The 25426-nt window shown below is 49.1% G+C and overlaps 2 protein-coding genes across 5 annotated transcripts in view; both read right to left on the bottom strand.

The window, feature by feature from the left end:
- The window catches only part of GGT7 (gamma-glutamyltransferase 7), a 52775-nt gene extending 50837 nt beyond the window's left edge, over positions 1-1938 (bottom strand). For 3 of the 4 annotated variants that reach the window (XM_037877096.2, XM_043527525.1, XM_043527524.1), the window contains exon 1: positions 562-853. In XM_037877096.2, the coding sequence (XP_037733024.1) occupies positions 562-754 (193 nt within the window). In that variant the 5' untranslated portion in view covers positions 755-853. Of the gene's footprint in view, positions 1-561; positions 854-1808 lie in introns of those variants that run through there. The other variant, XM_043527527.1, reaches the window with a different exon arrangement.
- A 9852-nt stretch (positions 1939-11790) lies between these two features.
- Positions 11791-25168, bottom strand: RAB5IF (RAB5 interacting factor). Its single transcript, XM_037915710.2, has 4 exons — positions 24908-25168; positions 18143-18246; positions 15298-15427; positions 11791-13676 (listed from the first exon to the last, which is right to left on the bottom strand). Exons 1-4 carry the CDS (start codon positions 25040-25042, stop codon positions 13635-13637), a joined length of 411 nt encoding a protein of 136 aa, XP_037771638.1. The 5' UTR covers positions 25043-25168; the 3' UTR covers positions 11791-13634.
- Positions 25169-25426: the final 258 nt, after the last annotated feature.

The following is a 25426-nucleotide window of genomic DNA, read 5'->3' as shown; positions in this document are numbered from 1 at the left end:
CTTTGGGAGCCAGGCCCAGAGAGGAGTGGGGGCGAGGGAGGGGGGCAGCAGTGAGAAGGGGCACGGAGAGGAGAGATGGAGGCAGCAATGAGGGAAGGGTCTGAGGAAAGGAAGGGATCGGAAGAAGCAGAAAATAGGGAAGCGGGGAAGGAGGCAGCAGCGGCCGTGGAGGCGGGGGTCCATGCACTGGGGGGCTGCAGACGGGGATAGCGAGGGGTGCACGGCTTGGTGCAATGGGGGGGTGCGGGTGGGCGAAGCTGGATACAGAACCATGGGAAGGGCAGCCCCGGCTGGAGGCGTGCGCGGGAAGGGGGCCGGTCCTGGGGCGGGTGGCTGCAGGGAGGGCCGGCGGGGCGGGAGCTGCAGCGAAGGGCGGGCAGCCGGGATGCAGGGAGCAAAGCAGGGGCGGCTGCCGGGCTGGCTGGAGAGAGGCGGCGCGGGGCGGGAGGGAAGCGGCGGCGGGGGGATGCAGGAGGCGGCCGGGAGCGAGGGACCGGAGGCGCGGAAGGATGCTCGGCCGAGGGGAGGGGGCGCCGGGGGCTGCCGGCCGGCTCCTCTCACCCGTGTCCTGCTCGCCCAGGAACGCGTCCTCCTCCTTCCTGGAGCGCAGGCAGCCCTCGGCCGCCGCGCCGGCCGGCTCCTCCTCGGGCAGGCGGGGGAAGCTGGTGATGCTCATGTAGTCCACGGGCGAGTAGGCGCCCAGGGTGCTCTGCTGGCTCGCCTCCTTCTCCGCGGCCGCGGCCGCCGCCGCCATCCTGCCCCGGCTCGGCTCGGCTCGGCCCGGCCCGGCTCAGCCCCGCTCCGGAAGTGACTGAGGCCAGCGGCGGGGAGGGGAGGGAGGAGCGGGCGCCCGGCCCCCGGCTGCGTAGCGCAGGGACAACAGGTGCCCGGGATCCGCCTCTGCAAGGGAAAGGCCCCGGGGTGGGGGGCTCTCGCACTTGTGAGGGAGGGTCCCCCGGGGAGGAGGGATCCCCCAGCCTCTTCACCTGGCAGGGATGCCCCTGCCCCCGGGGAGGGGAGATACAGCTGCTCCTCACCAGGAATCCAGCTCTTATCCCTGCATGGGAGCAGCGCCCCTGTTGCTGGACCAGGGGCATCCAAGGCAGGATCACCCCCGTTTCTGCACCCTCTCCCCGGCCAAAGACACCACCAGGAGTCAGGGGCCATGGATGGTGCAAGGGAGCTGGGTGTCTGCCTGCCCCTTGTGCTGGGTGGCTAACCAGGCTGGTGAACCCTGGGCCCTTTGCAGTTAGGGGGAGTTCTGCCAGTGGCTGCACTGGTGCCAGGATGTCAGTCCGGGCTAAGCAGATGTGACCCCTCAGCACCAATGTGGGCACAGTCTGCACCTGCCTTAGGGGAGCTGCCCTGGTAGAAGTGTGTTACCGAACCGCCCGGCTCAGCCTTTGTACAGGCCTCAGGCAGTGGGTAACAGTGTAATTAGCTGAACTTGTCCTTCCCGCTCTTCCAACAGGAGCCATATGGTTGTGTCTTCTGGCCCAAGCTGCTAGCCATGCGGGGTTGTTTCCATTATGATGCTCCAGGTACGTTGTTTGGTGCAATCCTGTTTATGGACAAAGGATAGACACACCAGCCTGGTTCCCTGAACGCAGCAGAACCAAACAGCAGCACGCAGTTCCCTTGCTCAGAAATCCCCAAGCCTGCCTTTCCAAAGTATTCCATGCTCAAGGAGATCTGTCTGTCTGCTTCTCTGGCTCGTAGTTGGCTTTCCTCTCACCCATACAGCCTGCCAAACAACCCCACAGCCTCTGTGTTTGCAATCAGGGAACCCCACAGCCCATATAGCTTACCTTCTGCTCAGGCCTTGCCCTCCGGCCCATTGCCTTGGGCGGTAGCTTCTTTTGTTTCCAGATCTCTCTCTACATAAAGGGGCGTCCTTGCTGCTTCCACTGAGTCTGAAAGAAGAGTGCTTAGCACACCTATTGACTTTAACTGGGCTGTGATTGTCTAGTCTAGTGATCAGAGACTCACCTGATGGCAGCTGTAAGCACTTTCCAGCATAACAATATCTATTTATCCTTTCCCCATTCAGGAAGGTTAGGCCTGGGGCAGCCTGTGGCTTCTCACATCTTCAGTACAGACATATGGCCACTGAGCCTAGGGGCCCCAGCATGCAATGCTCCCGCGTATCTGAGCAGCCAGCCTAGCCACTTGGGCCACACACCTTTCAATATGAAACTTCACTTTGAGGCCCAGTGTTGCAGTACAGTTCCTTCTGGCCAAAGAAGCCTTGAGATGCTTGGAATGTACACATAGGGCCACATTTTAACACACCAGCTCCTAAATTGTACTTCCAACACCAACACATTATCACAAAATAGACAAGAGGTGTGCGTGCACACAGACGTTCCCATACACACATTCAGTGGCATGTGTAGTGTGCACAGTTGCTTCTCCACAGCTGCTTGTTTCACATATCTGATGCACGGTTAAAGTGACTGTTTGCACAAGCAAGTTCTGTTCTGGGGTTCATCTTAGCAAATGTGTTTGGAAATGTGACCCCTCCTGATCAGCATCGCAGACAGCGAGCAGCCCACAGCTGTCAACTTTTACATCCAGAAGGGGAACAAATCTAGAATTTCAACTAGAGTTTGCTAAAACATTTTTTCCACAAAAAAAGTCAAGAAAATTTGTCTCTCTTTGACCAGCTCTTGTTTAATCTCTTTTTACCCATCTGACTATTTTAATCTACATTTTTAATAATAAAATGTTGCAAATTAGTAGCTCCATGACTTAGATTGGATTCTTTTATAGTTAAGCCCCACACATGACGAGCCTAAACTGAAATGGCATGGTTATGTAAGCGATCAGAGGCTAATGGGTATGCACTATAACTGCACATTGCATTTTATGACTGAGCAACATAAACTAGCCTATGTATCCCCATGTAAATTATGATTATGGCTGCTACTTATTACAATCATTCATGTGCACAGTATGCAAAACTCCCACTGAATTAATTGACCAGAATGTTTTGTATTGTGGGTTACATCAAAACAGGTTCTACTACCCTGTCAGACTCCACAGGATTTGCATAATAATTGGAGAGGGGAAATTTCATTGTCATGGTGGGATTTAAACAGCCTTTAAGTGTATCCCAAAAGGCCCAGATGGCTCAGGACTGGGAGTGAGATAAAAAGCCTTTCATCCGCAACCTAGGTCAAATAGTGAATGAAACATGTATTCTTTTTATTATTTGTTTTATGGTATTACCCAAAGTCTCTGCTCAGGATCAAGGTCCCGTTGTGCCAGGTGCTGTACAAACACATAGGAAGACACAGTTCCTGCCTTGAAGACCTTGCACGATAAGGCTCCAATCCTACAAACACTTTATGCAAGTTAATAGTGGAATTTAAGCACATGCCTAAGTGGTTGTAGAAGCCAGGTTGAATTTACAATAGGATGGTTGCTGAGTGGCCTCCATGGGAAATAACCTGTTTTTGTATGGGAGTGGGGGGGTGGGTCCTCAGTTCATTTCTCAGCAGACAGACATCAGCATCACAAAAATCACGCACTTCTTCTCAGTCTCAGAAAGAGGCCATGGACTGAATGAACTACAGAGCCTGGACTCCCCCTCTTGGTGCTCCTTGCAGCTCAGGATTGAGGTATGTTGCTGGTGTCAGGTTTGCCCTGCCACTGTCCATCCTGTACCTAGTGGGTGGACAGAAGGGTACAGTTTACAAGGCATCAGCACCTTTCACCTGCACTAAATTCACATATAAAAAGGGGCAGGGTGGGGGAAGGGAGACAGAAAACGCATTTCTGAAGGAAGCCCAAAATCCCATCCAATGAATTGAATGGAAATGGGTAGAGGAAGGAATACGTTGCAGCATCTGCATGAAAGGTTGTAATATTAGAGGGGAAGCAGAATAGCTCCCTTCACATCTTTCTTGGTCTGAAGTATGCACAGATCCCATAAAAGGCCTGGAAAACTGGGGATATTGTACTTTCCTTAAACGTAAGCTGAGATTTAAAAAAAGTAAACAAAGGGGGGGAGGGAGAGAGGGAGGGAGGGAGAGAATGAAATACAATCCACAAAGTCAAAGCCACGTTAAGCAGTGCTTGCATTTCACATCTGGATTCAGCTGTTCACCCAGAGATGTCCGTGCACCCCTTGCACCTATAAAATCCTCTCTTTGCATGCACAAAGACGAGGTTTCTTAAGAGCCCTCCTTTTGCATGTGCCCCATTGCACTAACTTTGAAATTTTGATTCAGAGAAGGAAAAATTTGGGCCTTTTGAGGCTGGCACTTTTTCTTAATGGATGCTCACCTGTTTATAGACTGGGACTGCATCTCATACTGTATAAGGAGCATTTTCTCTTCTGGGATCACTGTGCCTAGCTTCCAGGCAAAGCACCGAGAACTTAAGAGGCTTTACTACTGTAACTCCTTCATAGTGGGGATTCCACCAGGGCTCTTCTGATGCATGCAGCCTATGCAAGATGTACATCAGCACCCTGTCTCACGGGATGGAACAGCTATGGTCACACTACACCTGCCAGGTGCTCTCTGCAATCACAGCTTAAAAGGGTTAGGTTGGCTTTAAAACAATCCTATTGGTTGGTTATTTGAAACCTGAATGGGACAATGTCTAGTCAAATTTGGCCACAACTTCAGGTTCTGCAAAAATAAATTATTAAAAGAAACAGTCAAAATATTCGGGGGAGGGGGAACATTTCTACAAGAAGAGTTTTTGTGAAACAAATAAACCCTATGGTCCAGTGTTTGCAACTCAGACTTTGCAGGGTCTGCTGGGGTGGGAGAACCTGACAGTGAAATTAACTCAAAATTTACTATGAACTATAGTGAAACTGACTGGCACCCATTGGGAGGAATGCAGCATCTGTGCTCCAAGCAAGAAGACAGTAGCAATCTTCTCCCTCTTCCTAGACTGTTGAGCAGTGGTAGAGATGTATCAAAATGACTGCTGCATCCAGAGGTCTTCAGGAGCCTCCATCACCAGGAGGAAATTAACCCCAACGTGGAGGGCCAGCATAAAGTCTATGTGCTACTTAACTCCTGTTTAAGAGCTCTGGGTAAGCTCATTTCCCTCAGCAACAGAAGTTAGCCCAATAAAAGATACTGCCTCGCCCACTTTGCCTCTCTAATATCCTGGGACCAACACGGCTACGACAACCCTGCATTAAAAGGGCAACACATTTCACATAGTACCACAGGGATTTCTTACATACAGCGGAGGCAGGACAGTGAGATCTGAGATACTACTGCTAAACTGAGTGGTGTTTTGGTGTAACTTCATAAATAGCCCACAGTACCATAGCTTGGCAAGTCCTTTCGTACTCCAGCTTTTCTCTGGATCTTCTTCATGCTGTGTCTCCTGTGAACTAGCTGGGACTATAACATAAGACACTGCAATGGAGCTCATTCGAAAGGCTCATTTGCACGAGAGGAGTAAGTGTATTTAAAAGAGAGAGAAAGAAAACAGGCAGATTTTATCACCACCTGTTACAGGAGTGATTATATATATAGTTAAGGTGCCAGTCGGTGATGCTCAAGAACATTTTGCAGTTCCTAGGTTTCATAGGACAAAGCAAAGGTTTTAATGCTGGTGTCTAATGATGGAGCTACAGTGCCATGCACTTCAGCATGTCTCATACTGGATTGGACTCTGAAATACTGACAAGGCACCATTGCTGGTCTGATGCCCATTTCAGTTTTTAGAGCCAGAGGAATTCCCCAAAACACTCCTGGGGGACAACCTGGCTGTCAAACCCTTGCTAAAAGCCAGGTTTGCTTTGTTTGTTAATCCAGAATTGCCCCCACCCTTTTCTTGCTCTTCCCACCCTATTAATACACATGGACTCGAGTGAATAATTGATTTTCCTTTTGGTGTCTGAACCAAAATAGCTGAAAAAAGGTCAGTTTTGAACCAAAACTGAGTTTTCCTGTCCCAAAAGAAAAACCAAAGAAGTTGTCAATGAAACATTTTGAACGTCTGTTCAAATAGATTGGAAAATATCATTTCAAAATGGACATTCCCAAAGTTTCCAAATTCACAAATAGCTTCATTCCCCCCCAAAATGCAATTTATGATTCATCAGAAAAAAGTTTCAGACCAGTCCACACACAAAGGCTGCTGATTTTAGAACAAGGGCTGCTGTCTACCGTAGATGTGGGAAGTGAGTCTTAGTGGCAGACGAGGCAACAGAGGTACCATTTTTACTCATGTGTTGCAGGAAGGCTATAGCTTGCATTGCCAAGGATTGGATCACACATTTATTAGCAGGGGATTTGTTCTTGCTGTTTCACTGAGCATGCTGGGGTCATCCACATGAAGGGTGTCTGCGTCTTTGTCCCCCGCTGATCCAGATCTGAAGTTGGAGTCTACTGTTCCTGCTAGTTAATGCACATAGACCCAGGTTTTTAGCAGTATTTACATGTTGCTCTGCTCATTGCCAATCCCCTGGAACCCATCCAAGACATTGCTAATGGCAGTTAGAAGCAGATACACACAGCTGTCAGAGGAAGCAATTTGTGATACACAAGGACACATTTAATTGGCCCTACAAAACCCAGGAGCTGTGCTGTATATTCTAGAGAACCATCTACTTGCACTTTACCTATGAACTCTATTTACATCTATACAGACACTGAGCACTCTCGTACCAGCTGTAAGTCACCTTGCTCTCTGCATGCACCCATTCCCCTACCACAAACACCCCCTCTAAGGAGCAAAAATAGACTTTGCAGCCTTCAGGGTGCTTCTCCAACTGACACTAGCGCCTTTCAGCTTTTGCAACGAGAGCGTTCCCCTTCCTGTTAGCTTAGCCTGTCTCCCCCTTTAGGGGAAGAGAAAGAAATCAACATCCCCTGGTACAGGCCTGCCCTCAACCTGGCCTCAACTCCAGAAGAGTTTGCCACCATGGATCTCAAGCAGGTGGAAGAGTTTTCAAGGAGATTCTTCGGAGATGTTTCACGTGCATGTATCTGTACTTTACACACTGCTTGTTCAGACAACTATCCCGAAATCAAGGTGGTCTTTCACTTATTGCTACCAGACTTTGTTTCATGGGGCTACAGGTACTACATGAGGAGCGCAGTCTAAGAACCTACATAGAATAGAACGTAGAATAGTCATGGGAGAAAATAGCAATGAAAGTGTAGCAGGGCCAGCAATTCACTTCTGAGTTTGTGAGAGATCAGCAGCATTATAGCCCTACTAAGCTGAAACACACAAAGACTATGTTGTAAAACAGATTTATGCTTCACAATTAGAAGGGCCTTTTGCATTCTGAAGGCAACTCCTGCGGCTTGGGTTTTGGCTGGAGCCCCAGTTGTTCATGCAGCGGGATCTGTGACCACCACAAACAGGCCATTGAATTCCCTTTTGTACCAGACTCGGATACGGTCTTCATTTGGTCAATCGTTGGAAGGACAGTTCGTTCACTTCTACCTAAAGCGATATGGAGTTGGAGAGGGGTGCTTTCTGTAGCAGGAATAATTTTAGTGCTGCGCCTTTTGAGTATGACATCAGGCCAAATTCAGCCCTGGCACAAGCAGCTGCAGCTCCCATTAACTACAATGCGAGCTGAACTCCTGCCAACATTGAGCCAACACATGGTGTAGACTCATGCTGAAGCAAAGCAGCATGGGACTGGGAAGCCGGGAGGGACAGCTCAGTGGTTTGAGCATTGGCCTGCTAAACCCAGGGTTGAGAGTTCAATCCTTGAGGGGGCAGGGTTCTGGGGCAAAAATTGGGGATTGGTCCTGCTTTGAGCAGGGGGTTGGACTAGATGACCTCCTGAGGTCCCTTCCAACCCTGATATTCTATGATTCTATAAGTGCTGTGTTCTAACCTGGCTTTGTCTCTCATCAATCCTGGCTGAGTCACTTAAACACTATGGGCTAAATTCATGTTTAGGGGGCTCCTGAGTCCCAGTCCAGTGCTCTCTCCCTTAGGCCACGCTGCCTACTTGATGTTACAGGAGTGATTCCTGCACTTATGGGGATGACTTTAAATACAGGGCAGGTCTCCATTGAATTTTGCAGTTTATTAATCTAGGGTATCAGCTGCTTTTGGAAACAAGACAGGGTCGAACATCCAGCTGCTTGGTCTTGAGGAAGTCACTTAAGTTAGCCACGTCTTGGTTTCTCCATCCTGAAATGGAACTACTGCTGCTCTTTGCCCTTCTTTGTACAGGGCTGTGTGATACTCAGACAGATGCACTGATGAAGTGCTCAGGATCATTTATTAATGGGGGATGCAAGTCTTCCACTGCTCAGTGGAGTTCAGTTTGTGCTCTTCAATAGCCAGAGAATGTCTGGAAAGGCCCATCACAGCAAGAACTACATCTCTAACTGAACTGTGACATTGGTCAAGGGCAGAAATGGGAGCAGGTTGGAAGCTTACCTGACAAAGGTGCCAGCACCGAGCTGCAAATCCCAGGAAGGGAAATTTATAGCCTTATAGCTTCCTGCCCACAGCTGCCTCCCAGGCTGAACCAACACAGCTCATTGTATTGGCATTAGAAGCACTGCCAAACATGGGCCAGATACATCCCTGCTACAAAAGCAGTGAAGTCAATAGATTTACCCTGGGGTGAACCTACTGTAATCACGTGTTTACCTGAAACAGAGCTATGCCACGGGGCAGTATCTCACTGCCACCCTCTTGGTATGGTTGTTACTCACTGATAATGTGCCTGGCAATGCCACTTCCTCAGCGCAGCTCCTTACTATATAATTTGCACGGACCAGGGCTGTTTGCTTTGCTGCTGGCTCAAAAATGCCACCCTGGAAGGGTTAATAGATTTTACACTTGGCTTTCCATCCCTGCAAATTTCCACATCCCAGCCAGCACGCTTGGCTGAGTGGGAGGAAGTCACCTGATTTCATACCATGGCAGAAGCTGAGTTGGGCCCAGATGTCGGACACTCCCCTTCCCTCCCCCCAACCATCTGCTGCCTTCTGCAGAGGCACAATCCCATGGCCATGCAGCTGGCAGAGCGATTCATTCCTTTGGCCTATAGACTCATCCCAGTTCCTGGCTGCGTTTATTAGGGCTGGCTGGAAGCTGGAATGCAGAGCCAGTCGGGGCTCGGGAGACTCACTTCCACAAACTCAGCATCTCATTCCTGCTGCCCACAGCTTGGTTGTCAGTAGCTGGAAAGGTCTTTATTCTCCCATTAACTCTGCTTCCAGCTGAGGCAGTGTTGGCAGTGTGCTCCTGCCTGCAAGACTCTGACCTCAAGTGTCTGCTGGGTAGCGTGGCAGATACATTTATTGGTTCCATATTAAGTGCTCTGTAAATTTATACCACCTCTTGCTCCTGTGTTATAGGCCCAGGGTGCAGAGTCAGGGACTGCTGACCTTCTGCTATTTGGAGTATAAAAATCCATCTCACACTCAGACCCACTCCACTTTGTGTCACCACCACAAAGAGTGCTGCCCTTTACAGACTGCCTTTCCCCAGAGGACCTCAGTGATACAAAGGAGAGCATTAGGCTACGGCTACACTAGAGTTTAAAGCTGCACCCCTGTAAGCTCTCTAGCGCAGCTGCTCCAAGCTGACAGGAGAGAGCTCTCCCGTTGACATAATTAATCCACCCACAATGAGTGGCCATAGCTACGTTGGTGGGAGAAGCTCTCTCACCACCATAGTGCTGTCCACACTGGCGCTTAGGTTGATGTAACTTACGTCGCTCACGGGGGATGGCTTATTCACCCCGCTGAGTCACATAAGTTATACTGATGTAAGTGGTAGCGTAGACACAGCCTTAGCCCCATTTTCAAGGCACAGAGGCTAAGGCCAACATTTTCCAAACTGGGGTTCTTAAAGGTGGGCACCTATCTAGAAGACACCAGACTCCCCAAAGGTGCTAAACAGTCGAGTTTTGCTGGGTTCTGCAGGTACTCTGTCACGGAGATGGGTGCTGTTTATTTCATTTGACCATTCGGTGCCCAAACTGGCCTACAGTGACTGGCCTCAGTTCCACAGCCTCTGTTCCCACTTCTCCAGCCTCCCTCTCTACTCCAGCTTCTCCCCAGGCTCCTTTCCTGTCTCCACCACATCCTCCTACCTCTTCCTCCAACACCACACAGCTAGAACAGGGCTCCTGATTGCTCCTAAGCCCTCTGCATTGTCAATCCACCAACCTCCTTGCTCGCCAGGCTCACATTCATGGGGTTATTTTTAAATCCTCTCTGTGCACAGATCCAGGCTGTTGTCAAACCTCTCCACAACAACATCTCGCTAACACATCTCTGCCTCACTCATCCTTAAATGAGCAGTCACCTGAGTTATTTACTACCTAGACTAGGATACGCCTCCTCCTCCTCCATCCAACTGCAGCAGCTGAAATCCGCTTCATTGCTGGCTACTCAGACCATGCTGCTCTCCTCCACTACCTCCTCATCACCTACTAAATCAGCGATAACATCCCTGACCTCTAAGACACTGCACAGTGCTGCCCAGCTTTCATATTGTTTCATTGACCAACACATGCTCTCTTTTCACTACTACTGCCCATCACCGAGCTCCTCCTTTTCCTTCTCCCACTCTGAGATTCATGATCTCTTCCAGGCTGTCCCCATGCCCAGACTGACCCACCTTGCCCAGTGCTCCGGGCCGCCACACTTCTTCCTTTAAATCTCTCCTGAATTCTCAAGACATACCCCACTTCCATCTCCCTCCACACCATCCTCTGGGTCACTCAGAGCATTCTTATCCATCTTTCAACTTTTGGGTGGTAAGCTTCTTGGGGAAGGCTTCTCCATCTTTACACCCTGAACTGCACCAAAAATGAGCTTTTAATAATCAAGAGTTGGCAACAGGACCTAACATGTCTGCCTTCTAGCTCTAACCATTGGAGAGCACTGCACCAAGACAGATTGCAGCTACTGTCCCCAAGCATCTCCCCTTCCTGAAAGGAATAACCCTATCAATACATTTCAGTCCACTGGGGTTTGAACACACGGGACTGTATCTGTCTCAATCATGGTTGTATTTTTGCACATCATGTTTCTGTATCTATTTCACTTTGAAAAGTCAAACCAGAAGACTTCATAAAAATCCCTTCCTATGTTTACCTCACTTTTACCATGAGCATTCACTGGCCAGTTCTTGGGTGTTCCAAAGTCATTTGCCATCTAAGGATAATAGCACGGCTCTACCTCACTGGGGTGTTGTGAGGATACATACACTAGAGACTGGGAGGTGCTCTGGTACCAAAGTGATGGGGGCCAGATGAAGTACTTCAGATCTCACTCAGTCCAACAGCAAGGTAAGGAAATGGGCAGAGTCACTCTCTCCAGCTCCTGTCTTCTCCACTCAGGATGATAAAAAGGGACAGTTCATGGGTCAACAATAGCTATGCACCAATTTACACTTCGCAAGTTTTACAGCAATGCACGGAGTCACAAAGAAAATGCACAAACCTGGGGCAAACTTACAGAGAACCCAGTCTGCAGGGCTCCCACAGCGCTTCTGTGCCCAGCTCCAAAGCGCCACCAGAGCTTGCCAACCATAGCACAAGAACCGGTATGCTACAGGGATGCAAGGCTTGCAGTGAGGGAAGTGGTCAGTTCTCGTTTCATTACCAGTGAAGATGAGGTTTTAAATCCCAGCGGCTGCCTTGCCCCTCTGGAGGGTATATGTCGACACAGATCTGAGACACAGATCCAAGAGACAAATTATACACCATGGGCTCCAGATCAAGATTAGTGGTCTCAAAACAGGGTATTAAAAAAGCCCCATGCTCCCAACATTCTGTAATACTCAGAAGACAGAGGATAGAAGCCACACAACTGGTTAGTCAGGTGACATTATTTAATAGATTGCTTTCAAGTATACAATGGTTTATTTTATTGATGGGTGGGGTTAATTAAGGAAACGCACAAACTGATGATAGCAAAGAATAACTTAAAACTAGTGGACAGGTCACTTCTCAAAGGAAATTAATGCTTACAGCTGAGGAGGAGAAAATCATAGCAGGGTTTAAATCTTACACACACAAGAGAGCAGCACGTTTAGGAGTCTGCATGAGATCATTCACTTTTTAAACTGGCAACTCAGACTGCAATAGCAGCAAGCCTCAGCTCCTCTTTTTCCACAGCTCTCAGGGACCTAGTAGTTAACCATCTCTCCCTTCCCAAAGTAGATATCCTCCCTATTAAAGTTTGGGGGGAAATGCATGGGAAACTTTCCTACTTTCAGCACTGAAAACTGTTATTTAGGTGCCTAACTTTATATGCAAACATAAGAATTCTGGGCTCTTGAGCTTTCAGAAGAGAGGGACAAGGAAACAGTGTAGGATTTCAACAAGAGAATATTAAAAGTAGGTCAAGTTCTCACCATAAGGCAATCTTGGTACAAACCTTCCCCAAGTTTATGTGAACTATAGGTTAGAACAGCAGGGACGATTCTACAACCAAACCACATGGTGGCACTGCTTCCTGGAGATAACTGCGTAGGCAGCACTGTGCATGTTACTGCTGTCAATACAAGTTGTGAAAAGATATATACTTAAGCATTTTAGAGAAGTAAACAGCCCCCAGCTTACCTCTATGGCAACACTCAGGAGTAGCTCTAAACTGACGGGATAGCTCAGCAATATCTGGTTTAGATGGTGCTTTGCTCAGTACCATGAAGAGATCAACACTGAAATCTGGAGGCCATCTGCTCCTGGGAAAATGCCTCTTTTAAAAGAGTTCATAATTCTGCATCTATGACATTAGCTGCCTCAATTGTACTTATTTTTAGTCTCCTGCATTTGTCAATAAACAGAATTTGAACCCCATTAACTTATATATACACCATATAAAAAATTAAGATTTTAAGCAGTTAAATTCAGACATTTAAAAGTATGCCTCTGGAATTATTTTGTCCGTCTAGACTACTGAACTCTGAGGTAGGCTCCGGGAACGGAGTTAGTAGCCCTCTGGGCTAGCAGAAACATGATGGAGGTCCTAAACATGATGAACACTGTTTACAAGTTAAACATTCCCAAAGCAGATGACTAACTCTCCCCAGCAAAATTATTTAAAAATCCATGTTTTTAGCCAAGAGCATTTGAAAATTCTGGTGATCAAATGATTCTTAATTTAAAAAATATGGTAACGATAGTCATTTTACTCAAATAAATCACATCTTTAATTATCTTCAAAGAAGCCAAGGGCAACCATTGAACTCCATGTACTACTTGAATGCTGCAGTGTTCTCCACTGAAAGTAACTTAGTGACTGCTGTTTTAAAACTATGTCTGAAGGACAACAATGGAAGACAAGTCACAATTTAAAGACAGATTTCATCCAGAGGGTGAGGTAACTTACACAAATTAAATTAATAGATTCACCCTTTAGCACACAGGAGGTTGTTACAGTTATTGAATAAAGTCATGGCAAAAGTTGAATAGTCTTGAACGGCTTTCAAAAATTGTGATGGCTTTTTAAAAAGTTCCAATAAGCAACACTTGTATAAAATCAAGACGGACTGGCTTCTCTGTTAGGGGAGCTGGGGCTGTTCCAGGCTCCTCGGACCACTGGTACAAAAAGGTGGCTGATTTTCATCTCCCACCAGTCCATTACAGGCTCTGATTTATTAAAATGTTCCTGGATTTATTGAAGACCGGAATGGGAGGCAAGGGCTGCAGGCTGTCAGTCGTAGTGGATGGCAGTGTAAAAGATTATCCAAACAACCTGAAGAGTGGACAAACAAGGAGAGAAAGTGAAGGTTAATCAAGCCCCTGTGGAAAAGTTTCAAACATTTACTGCCCTCCCCCTTATCACAAAAAAGGATGAATTTTTCAATGAGCCCTGCTAGTGCTGTGAGCGGTGCTAGAGGCACAACCACAAACAGAATCCAAGTTGCAACTTCATGGGGTAAGTCATTTTTACCATCAAAAATCCCTCACTGTTCTCAATAAGAGGCCACTTTACTTGACAGGAAACTAAATTTCAACTTTGGGGCCACTGCAGACAGCTATAAGGAATGTCACATACCACAGACAAGTGCAGTCTGCCATCTGATTGGCTTGCCCCATACTGAAGTGCCACCAAAGAATCTATGCAGCTTCAAAACAGCCGCAAATGGGATCACAGGTACTTTTTGGGGGGGAGAGGTGCACAGAAGAAAAATTTTAAAGGTGCAGTATTACCGAGTCATAGCAAAGACCCTGAAAGATAAGAGCAGTGAATTCAATATAACAAATGCCAATGCTCTAGATTACACCCTGATGGAAATGGGGAGCAGATTTTAAAAATAAAGTTGCACTGCCATCATCATAGAACCACAGGGTTAGAAGGGTCTAGTCAACCCCCCTGCCAAGATGCAGGATTTGTTGTGTCTACACCATCCAAGACAGATGGCTACCCAGCCTCCTTTTGAAAACCTCCAGTGGAAGAGCTTCCACAACCTCCCCAGACAGTCTGTTCCATTGTCCTACTGTTCTTACAGTTAGGAAATGTTTCTTGAGATTTAATCTAAATCTGCTGTGGTTTGAACCCATTGCCTCTTGTCCTGCCCTCTGTGGCAAGAACAACTTTTCTCCATCTTTTTTATGGCAGCCTTTCAAGTATTTGAGGACTCCTACCAGGTCCCCCCTTAATCTCCTTTTCCATACTAAAGATACCTAGTTCCTACAGCCTTTGCTCATATGGCTGGCATTCCATCCCTTTGATCTTTGCTGCTCACCTCTGGATCCTTTCCAGTTTCTCTACGTTCTTTCTATACACTGGTGACCAAAACTGGACACAGTACTCCAGCCGAGGCCTAACCAGCACTGAGTAGAGCAGTATTATCACCTCCTGTGACTTGCAACCTAAAATTGCATTTGCTTCTTTTGCAACAGCATCACATTGCTGACTCGTGTTGAGGTTGTGATCCACCACAATCCCCAGATCCTTCTCAGCAGTGCTGCCGCCAAGCCAGTTATCCTTCTGTATTTGTGCATTGGGCTTTTCTTCCTTAAGCGTAACACCTTACATTTGTCTTTGTTGGATTCATTTTGTCGTCTACAGTCCAGTTTTGCAATTTATCAAGATCCCTCTGAATTTTAACTCTATCCTCCGAAGTGTTGGCAACCTCCCCTAGCTTTGTGTCACCTGTATGCTGGAGAGGGGGAACACTAAGAATAAACTGACCTTACAACTGCTAACGTGCAGCCTTTCCCCTAGCTGTGAAGTTTCTGCCCCTTATCCCTCCCTTACCTAGGATTCCATGGTGCGTTCCTACTCACTCACATCTCATCTCATCACTACTACTCCACAGGCAGTAACTGGAACAACTGGAAAGGAAGCGGGAAGGAAGGGAGGGAATTACCAAAAACAGTGCAAACGATGTCATGAATCCTTCTTTCGTTAGCTCCCATGTGCCTCCATACTCCTCCTCATCTATCTGCTGAAAGCTACTAAAATAGAGGTATAGGACGCCAGCGTTGATCAGGCAGAATCTGGGGACAAAGATATTAGGAGCCATCATTTCCAAATTATAGGATAAAACCGTCTAATGATCTAATCAACATTACAACCAAGGAGTAGGATGTTCTCCTCCTGTCCCCAGCTTGCGAGAGGCTCCAGTTCAAATTCTTCTGCCTTCTGGAAAGAAAGCATACAAGACCGGATTCTCTCCAATGCAGGGAATGTTAACTCTACCCACTTTTTCCCCAGCCTGTCAAGTGCTGGATCTACAAGTACATGTGCAGTCTGGCTTCATATAGTTGTAGCAGGGAACAAGTTCTTATCCAAACCTAAGATTACCACCATCACACACTACCAGAAGAGCACAGATTTGTGGCCCTAGAGGCAGGGATTGGTAGTTAAATGCTCAGGAGATCACCAGAATAAAAGCTAAAACCCCAGGACTTAAATACACTATCAGCCTCTCTGTCTCAGCACCAGTTAAGTTTAGTAAAGTAAACCCAAGCCTAACAGAGCTCATCTAACCCTAAAACACCCAGGGCCCAACCTGCTGTTTTCTTGGGACTGCACTTTATTGCCTCCTAAGCTAGTGTGAAGGGGGTCCCTACAGCCAGGTACAGCATGGAGACAGGCATGGACAGGCCAGAGGGGGGGGATCTGATGTGGCCTGGGCACATTCTGTGCTCCTGGCAAGCGCTAAGGGCCACCACAGCTAGGGTGTAACTTCGGACAACCATCAGCCTGTCCCAGAGATCGCACAAGCTCCAGTGCAGAGTTAAATCTTGCCTCAAAAGACTCAGGATTGGGATAACCTGGGAAGTGAAAACTTGCCTTCAAACAGTGCACTTCTTGCAAGAAAAGTTGTGTGGGATGAAAGGATAAGGGTGGAAAAAGACTGGAGCTCTGTGCCAGATACACTCAGGACTCTTGCCTTCCATGTTGCTCTTAAAAGAGAACATGCACAACATTTGCCAGAGAACCTACAATAATCGTAGTTGCATTAAATGTTTCTGGCACATTAAGAAACTGTTAAACACAAGCTCCCCAGTGTGGAAGATTCCACTGTTTACCAAATATCAGCTTCAGTTACTTTTATAACCTTCCACACGAACTCATTTACACAAACAGATGGAAGACACACTAAACTAGTAAGTGAAGAGAAGCAAGAACACAGTGTATTTCTCATCTGTTGTAACTGCAGTTTAGTTTTAACTATTTATAACAGGGACTGAAAAACCAGTTCTCCAGTGGTTAATATAAAGCTTTCCCTGGGGCTCTTACCCCTCAATTTCTGCAGAATTTAAGCTTCCAGTAAAACAAAGTGTTTCTAGCCCTAAGAGTTGTGAAGATGATCTTCAAGATGCAAAACAATGTAGCATTTTCTTCCGGAGTCTGCAAACAGCCTCAATGTCTCTGCTGCTCAGAGCTTTCCCATGCGGTTTCACAATGGTATTAACAAGACTAGTCAAGTTCAGTGCTACTGTTATGAACCATGTGAGCAACAATGCAACTCTCCAAAATTGTATCAATGTCACACTGCTGCTGCTGGGAAAAATATGAGCACCAGCAGAAGCAGGAACTGGAGAAGACCGACTCACCCATGCCCCGCCCCATGGTCAAAAACAGTCTGAAAGTGCAGAGAACCAGAGACTACCTTCTCTCCCCCTTGCCTTCTTGCAGCACCTAAGATGTGCTGAGAGAGGGGAGGAGACAGAAAACTTCCCTTCCAGCACCTAGAGGGGTGTAAAGCTAAGTTTTCAAGACATCAACTAGCCACAGGCAGATAGAAATACGGAGTCCCCCATCAGAACTGAGGGACAGCACCCCATATGAAATCCCAGTACTACCCCGCTTCAACACCTAGAGCACCGCCCTGGTACCCCTCCCATCTTCTGTATTTACTTCTGTCTAGCAGGCTTGGTCCTTTAACTCATAGGTGGCTGGTAAACTTTACAAGCCCTGTTATAACATTTTTAATTAATTAGTGTGCTCACTGTAACACTTTGATATCTTTGCTAAAAAGGGAACAAGGATCCCATACATCTAACCAGATTACAGGTTTTACTATATATATGCATGGATATAATTTTTTTTTTTTAAGTTAATTTTCGATGCCCCTTCCCCTTACAATGATATTGAAGGTACACATTTTGATAAAATAGTATCTCTCATGAGAGGCATGAGAGAACAGCAGAAGACCCCCAAGAATGATGTTTTGCTTGTTACAATTTACATTTTCTACTGTTTTGGAGACACTTTTTTGATTTCAAAAGGAATAAACACCCTTTGTAGGACTGTACAGAACACATTGTACAACAAGGGTACTCAACTTGGAAGCTGCAAACAATTATCGGGGTCGTAACCACCCTGCCTTTCCCATACGGATCCCAGTTACACGGGACAGGGGGTCCCAGTATGGGGAAAAGTCATCATGGTATGGAAAATATTCAGAATCACTGCTCTAAAAGACAGAAGTTGGACATTTCTCCAGTAATTCCAAGAGGTTTTCAAAGCAAAAAAATAACTATTCAGAATGGGGGATGGAGGGAAACAGTTACAGGTACCAATTGGCTCATGAGGTCACATGATTTATCCTTTGGACTATGATACAGTATTTAAAGGAAATGTCAGACTTTAATGCATTTCCAGCACCCCATTGCTTTGCTGTTTTAAAATGGCCTAGAGTTATTGTGACCGCCACATCTGAAAAAAAAAAAACATGTCAGATAAGAGGAAAGAAACCTTACATTGCTATTCCCACAAATCCCTTCAGTGGAACTACGCCCCAGATGACTCCCAAAATAACTGCAATGATCTGTCGGAACCAGTAGATCACGTCTAAAAACTCATCCTGAAGAGAGAGAAAAAACAGCAAAGTTTGATATCTCACATATAATATCTAGTTTAGATAAAACATTTATAAGAACCCCTCATGCAACTAACTTGGAAAAAATCAAGGCTCTGAACACAGATTGCTTTTCAAAAGAAAAAATATTTTAAGAAACTAAAGTATCTGAAACTATCTAATGGCAATAGACAGATCCCCCCCACCCCCTCACCCACCCCCCTTTCTAAGTTCTGGCTTCAGTTTACAGTTTTCCCACTAGTGGGACACACAGAGAACAGATATTTAGTCCATTTGTTTTAGAATTAGATACTAAAAATGTTCATAGCTCCAACTTTTCAGCTATTTATATTCTTTACCACTTGTAAAAGCCTACATCATTCTTGAATTCTTTCCCATCACCCACAAACAACTGTTGCCAGCAAATCAGCACTCTCAAGCAACCACAAATGACAAACAGGTGTGTATGAATCATGGAGATAAAAAAACCATCATCAGCAAGGAAAGATTTTGATCTTGAGTCTCCATGGGACTGTTAAAAAAGGTGGGGGGGGGGAATCAGTTATGAAAAAAGCATTGTTTAAAGTTCAATTCTATTCCAAAGAGACTAAAAATGGCACCTACCGGTACCTAAAACTGCATCCCATGTCTGTATTCAGAGTCATACCTGAGTGACAGTAACGTGTAACTTTCTATTCCTGTTCTCCTTGTAGACTTCATGAAGCTATGAATGCTTGTATCCTATTCTGCCACATGCTTCAAATCAAAATTCAATTCTGCTCTCAAATACACCTTTGCAACTTCACTGAAGACAGGATGCACTACTATAACTTAATAAAAATTCTGTAGGCCAAATTCTGTCCTATGGGGTTGTAAAAGGTAGTTTGGGTTTCCACACTTCCCAGCATCTCAACTTGTTTGAAGCCAATCAGGTGAAATAATGCATTAACTTCCTCTCTCCATGCACTGATATTATACTGAAGTCAATTTTTCCAAAAAGCTCAATATTTCTTATTTGAATGATGCAATCTTCATAATCAATTCACCTTCTATCATGTTCAGAGTATTTTTTTTTTTTTTAAAAGAAACATTTGCACACAGAAGAAAGATGCTCAGGTGACTCAACTGTGGCAGCATCCTCAGGAGCTCTAATGATTCCTTTGCCATGTTGGCAGTGGCACCTCAGAGAAGGCCTTTTATGTGCACGATGACTGACAGCACTGAAAACTCAAGCCATTGCCCTGCTGATTGCGTTGTTACAACAAAGCGCTCCGAGTCACAGCTTGTTTATAGCAAGAAATGCAAAAATGTCACAATTCTAGCTAAAAATCACAGCCCACATTCTTCCAAATGTATTGTTACTTTTTTTAGCAATTTAAAAAAAATATCTGATTCAAATAGAAAAAATAGTGATTTTTAATATAAAATGATACTGAGGCTTATTTTAATAGGAATGGGTAACATGCCTAAATTACATAGTTTTACAGGTTTTCTGTCATCTCCAAATACAACTTTGCAAAAACAGAAAATAACTGCTCTTGGAGTTACGGCGGCAGCCCTGAATTATTTACGCTCTGCTCCCATTTGGAAGATCACAGCTCTGACTCTGCAAACACATATGCAGGAACTTAATTTACACATGCAAGTAGTCCCAGTGACTTCAGCAGAACAATTTATGGTATATGTATCCATTTTGCAGAATCCAGGCCTTAATGTGTTGTTTTAATGAAAGCTTAATGAAAGAAAACCACAACCAATTATTGAGCAGTCATGACATTTATAATTGAAAAAATTTGCAGAAGAGTTAAGCCATGACAGCATGACAGACACTCTGGCAGCATCAATTTAGCAGGTCTAGTGAAGGACAAGCTCAGTTGATGAAAGAATGCTCTCCCATCAATTTCTGTATTCCACCTCAATGAGAGGCGGAAGCAATATCGGCGGGAGAGCATCTCCCCTCGACATAGTGTAGTGTGAACCCTGCAGTAAGTAGATCTAAGCTGCGTCATTTGAGTCACGCTACTAACATAACACAAATTGCGCAACTTAGATTGACCGGCAGTGGTAGTGTAGACCTGCCCTCAGCCTCACCAGTTACGCTGTGCTACTCCCCAAATAGCCCACCTGGATGACCATCATCTTACAAGAGATAATCAAAGGAAACATCCAAATGTTTATTCCTAGTTTTGATTTTTGGATTGTGCAGGTAGAAATCTGATTTAAATCTAAAAACAGAGTCAATGAGCTGAATCCTGCTTTTAGGGCTTGTCTACACTACCCGCCGGTTTGGCGGGCAGCGATTGATCCAGCGGGGGTCAATCTAAAATCGACTGCGGAGCACTCTCCTGTCAACTCCGGTACTCCACTAGAATGAGGAGCGCAAGTGGAGTCGATGGGAGAGCGTCAGTTGTCGACTTACCGCAGTGAAGACACTGTAGTAAGTAGATCTAAGTACGTCGACTTCAGCTACGCTATTCACGTAGCTGAAGTTGCATATCTTAGATAGACCCCACGCGGTAGCGTAGACAAGCCCTTAGTTATCTTTGTATAAATCCAGAGTCCACTGTGGTCAGTGTAGTTACTCTGGATTTATACTGGTGTAACAGAGCAGACTTTGGTCCTCTATAAATACGTAAGTTGTAGAACTCACACTGAACATTTGTAACCAGTTACACGCTAAGATCTGAACAACAGGAGCAAATAACCCTTTTAAACCAGTAGTCTAAACAAATGATTGACATAAAAGGGGTAACTGCACTGAGAATATGGAGTTGTATTCACTTGGGACACTCACAAGGTGACAGTAAGGCTAGCCTGATGTACAGACAGAGCGCGAAGCAAAAGTAAGCTGGAGATCTACTTATATCACCGCCATAGTATCTGAGCACCTCACAGATAATAAGTTCATTCTCACAGCACTCCTGTGAGGTAGGAAGGTATTACTCTCATTTACTACAGATAGGGAATTAACTCAGAGAAAGATTAAATGACTTGTTTTACATAAAATTACAGGGGAACTGTCTATTTCTGTAGTAAAGGTGGTATATATGACCAAATGAAACTCACCTAGCCTTAGGTCTGGTCTAAAGTTTAAAAATTTGCCAGTACAGCTATGCCAGTCAGGAGTGCAACTTTTTCACCACTTCAACTGACATAGCTATATCCTAATGTAGACACAGTCCTACCAGCAAAGAAGCCCTTTTGCCTGTACAGACCACCCTGTTCAGGTAACTGGTTTAAGCTATACTCACAAAGCAATTTTTGCTAGTACATGCCATCTCTCCACTAGCAGGGTTTGCCAATATACCACTAATGCCAGCAAGCATTTTTAAGCCAAGACAAGTCCACCGCAAGCACTAGTGCAAAGGTGGGCAAACTACGGCCCGCGGGACCATTCTGCCCGGCCCCTGAGCTCCTTGCTGGGGAGGCTAGCCCCTGGCCACCCCGCCCCCAGTCATGCCGTTGCACAGGCAGCGCTCTGGCCTGCCACTCCTGTCAGGCAGTGCAGCGGTGTGGCTGGCTCCAGCATGGTAAGGGGGTGGGGAGCGGGGTTGGATATGGGGTAGGGGGTCCCCAGGGGTAGTTGGATGGGGCGGAGGTTCTGGGACGGGGGGCGGGCAGGGAACAGGGGGGAGTTGGATGGGGGTGGGGTCCCGGGGGCGGGGACGGGGTCATGGCAGTCAGGGGACAGGGAGCAGGGGGGGTTAGGGAGGGGGTAGGGTCCCAGGGGCAGCTAGGGGTGGGGTGGAGTCCTGGGACGGGGCAGTCAGGGGTCAAGGAGCAGGGGGGGTGGATGGGTCGGGGGTTCTGAGGGGGGCAGGAAGTGGAAGGGGGTGGATAGGGGCAGGGGCCAGGCTGTTTGGGGAGGCACAGCCTTCCCTACCCAGCCCTCCATACAGTTGCGCAATCCCGATGTGGCCCTTGTGCCAAAAAGTTTGCCCACCCCTGCACTAGAGGCTACATCTATGCTAGAAGTTTTCTGAAATCCACCCTCTGTTCTTTTAGCACTGCTGTAGCATTATCAGCACCAGTAGGAGGGCCAGTGTAGACTAGCCACTGACTTTTTTTTTTTTTTTTACACTAACATTGCATGCTTCAGAACTAGTCTAGACCACCATGGAATACTTAACACGTTCCCACATATGCCTCTCGTTGTGAAAGAGATATGGTGGGAGAGGTAATGTCTTTTATTGAAAGATTTATTGCAACTTCTGTTAGTGAGAGAGACAAACTTTCAAGCCTCACAGAGTTCTTCTTCATGTCTGTGTGGTTCAAATGCTTGTCTCTCTTACCAACGGAAGTTGGTTCAATAAAAGATATTACCTCACCCACCCTCTCTCTCTAATATCATAGGACTGATATGGCTACAACTACATCTCATTACAACAGACGTGTATGGAGAGATTTTCTTTTAACAATTTCCTTCCTTCCCTTTTTATGCATGCAAAACATGAGATTGCTTGTATGGGTGTGATGTTAGGCGCCCTATTCAGTAAGCATCCTCTACCTGCTTCTATATCATTCTAAAATCTCAGCTTCCTCCCAGCTCACACCATTCATCAGACATGGCTCACTGATACAGTTAAGGACAAGTCTACACTTAAAATGGTGCAGCTGTGCCACTGTAGTACTTCAGTGAAGATGCTGCTATGCCAATGGCAGAGCTTCTCCTGTCAACATAGTTAATCCACCTCCATGAGAGGTGGTAGCTATGTTGACAAAAGCCCTCCTGTCGACAGCACTCGTCAGGTTGGTATAACTGCATCATTCAGGGGTGCGGACTTTTCACACCTCTGAGCAACGTAGTTATACCAATATAAGCTCAAAGCATAGACCCGGCCTAAATGAGCACAAATTAATTCATAGTGTCCTAAAGAGCAGGGTCGGTTGGAAAATGCCTTTAGCTGCTTCCATGGGAAGTTTTATAGCTCTAATTATTAAAGAAAAAAGTTACAAAATCAGCACATAGACTGTCTCCAACACAGAGCACTGCAATTTCACCCCAAGTCTCTGTGCCTTCGTCTCACCGGGAAGAAATGACTAGTCTGATTTCTGAAAAATACTCAAAATAGAGTTTCTGAGGATGTGCCAAAAAAACTGCCAGATTAAAAAAAAAAAAAAAAAAAAGGCTTCCCCAGCTCATGGGGCTACAAGTATCCACAACCCGCCCAGCGCCCACGGGCGACCCCCAGCGGGCGGCGGCAGCCCCCCCCCCCAACCCGCCCAGCGCCCACGGGCGACCCCCAGCGGGCGGCGGCAGCCCCCCCCCCCCAACCCGCCCAGCGCCCACGGGCGACCCCCAGCGGGCGGCGGCAGCCCCCCCCCCCCAACCCGCCCAGCGCCCACGGGCGACCCCCAGCGGGCGGCGGCAGCCCTCCCCCCCAACCCGCCCAGCGCCCACGGGCGACCCCCAGCGGGCGGCGGCAGCCCCCCCCCCCAACCCGCCCAGCGCCCACGGGCGACCCCCAGCGGGCGGCGGCAGCCCCCCCCCCCCAACCCGCCCAGCGCCCACGGGCGACCCCCAGCGGGCGGCGGCAGCCCCCCCCCCCAAACCCGCCCAGCGCCCACGGGCGACCCCCAGCGGGCGGCGGCAGCCCCCCCCCCCCCCCAAACCCGCCCAGCGCCCACGGGCGACCCCCAGCGGGCGGCGGCAGCCCCCCCCCCCCAACCCCGCCCAGCGCCCACGGGCGACCCCCAGCGGGCGGCGGCAGCCCCCCCCCCAACCCGCCCAGCGCCCACGGGCGACCCCCAGCGGGCGGCGGCAGCCCCCCCCCCAACCCGCCCAGCGCCCACGGGCGACCCCCAGCGGGCGGCGGCAGCCCCCCCCCCAACCCGCCCAGCGCCCACGGGCGACCCCCAGCGGGCGGCGGCAGCCCCCCCCCCCAACCCGCCCAGCGCCCACGGGCGACCCCCAGCGGGCGGCGGCAGCCCCCCCCCCCAACCCGCCCAGCGCCCACGGGCGACCCCCAGCGGGCGGCGGCAGCCCCCCCCCCCAACCCGCCCAGCGCCCACGGGCGACCCCCAGCGGGCGGCGGCAGCCCCCCCCCCCAACCCGCCCAGCGCCCACGGGCGACCCCCAGCGGGCGGCGGCAGCCCCCCCCCCCAACCCGCCCAGCGCCCACGGGCGACCCCCAGCGGGCGGCGGCAGCCCCCCCCCCCAACCCGCCCAGCGCCCACGGGCGACCCCCAGCGGGCGGCGGCAGCCCCCCCCCCCAACCCGCCCAGCGCCCACGGGCGACCCCCAGCGGGCGGCGGCAGCCCCCCCCCCCAACCCGCCCAGCGCCCACGGGCGACCCCCAGCGGGCGGCGGCAGCCCCCCCCCCCAACCCGCCCAGCGCCCACGGGCGACCCCCAGCGGGCGGCGGCAGCCCCCCCCCCCAACCCGCCCAGCGCCCACGGGCGACCCCCAGCGGGCGGCGGCAGCCCCCCCCCCCAACCCGCCCAGCGCCCACGGGCGACCCCCAGCGGGCGGCGGCAGCCCCCCCCCCCAACCCGCCCAGCGCCCACGGGCGACCCCCAGCGGGCGGCGGCAGCCCCCCCCCCCAACCCGCCCAGCGCCCACGGGCGACCCCCAGCGGGCGGCGGCAGCGCCCGTGGGGAGACGAGCACCGCCCCCTCTCTCCCCGCCCAGCCAGGCCGGGCCACGCCGCGCGGGCCCCGGCCGCACCTTGTCCTCCCAGGCGGAGTCGCTCCGCAGCGCCTTGCCCCACACCGAGCCGCGCAGCGCGCCGCCGCCGTTGGCCACCAGGTGCTGCTGCGGGTGCGACGGCGGCGGCTCCTCCTTCCGCCGGGCGCCGCTCATCTTCCCCAGGCCCCGCCACAGGCCGCCCCGCCACCCTCAGGCCCCGCGGTCACAGCAAGGGAAGCGGCGCACGTGACGGCCGGCTTTTGGGCTCAGCCAATCACACCAATCGCTGCCAGGGAGGGGAGGGGCAGGGCTGAAGCCGCACCGCCCCCTATCGCACGATAGGGAGGGGCCGTCTCCTTCCCTACGGCAAGAGAGAGGGGTCAATCTGAAAAGCGTTGCTGCTATTCCCTAGAGGGTGGGGCCTGAGAGACCTGGAGAGAGGAGCTGCAGAATGGGGTGGGGCTTTGGGAAAGAGCGGGGGGGGGAGCCCTCTGCCAGAGGGAGGAGGGGAGCTGCAGGGGAATAGGGGGCAGATCATAGAATAGGGATCTAAGGAGG

Source organism: Chelonia mydas, chromosome 13, assembly GCF_015237465.2.
Source record: "Chelonia mydas isolate rCheMyd1 chromosome 13, rCheMyd1.pri.v2, whole genome shotgun sequence".
Taxonomy (NCBI): Eukaryota; Metazoa; Chordata; order Testudines; family Cheloniidae; genus Chelonia; species Chelonia mydas.
The sequence above is the reverse complement of the archived record's forward strand: the minus strand, read 5'-3'. Positions and strand labels throughout refer to the sequence as shown.

What these genes read in the sequence shown, in the direction of transcription:
- RAB5IF (XM_037915710.2), bottom strand. Translation starts at nt 25,042, where the DNA reads ATGAGCGGCGCCCGGCGGAAGGAGGAGCCGCCGCCGTCGCACCCGCAG. An exon ending in GGATTTGTGGGAATAGCAAT is followed by an intron (nt 15,428 to 18,142) that starts GTAAGGTTTCTT and finishes CTTTGTCCCCAG; the next exon opens with ATTCTGCCTGATCAACGCTG. An exon ending in CATCGTTTGCACTGTTTTTG is followed by an intron (nt 13,677 to 15,297) that starts GTAATTCCCTCC and finishes TCCACTCTTCAG; the next exon opens with GTTGTTTGGATAATCTTTTA.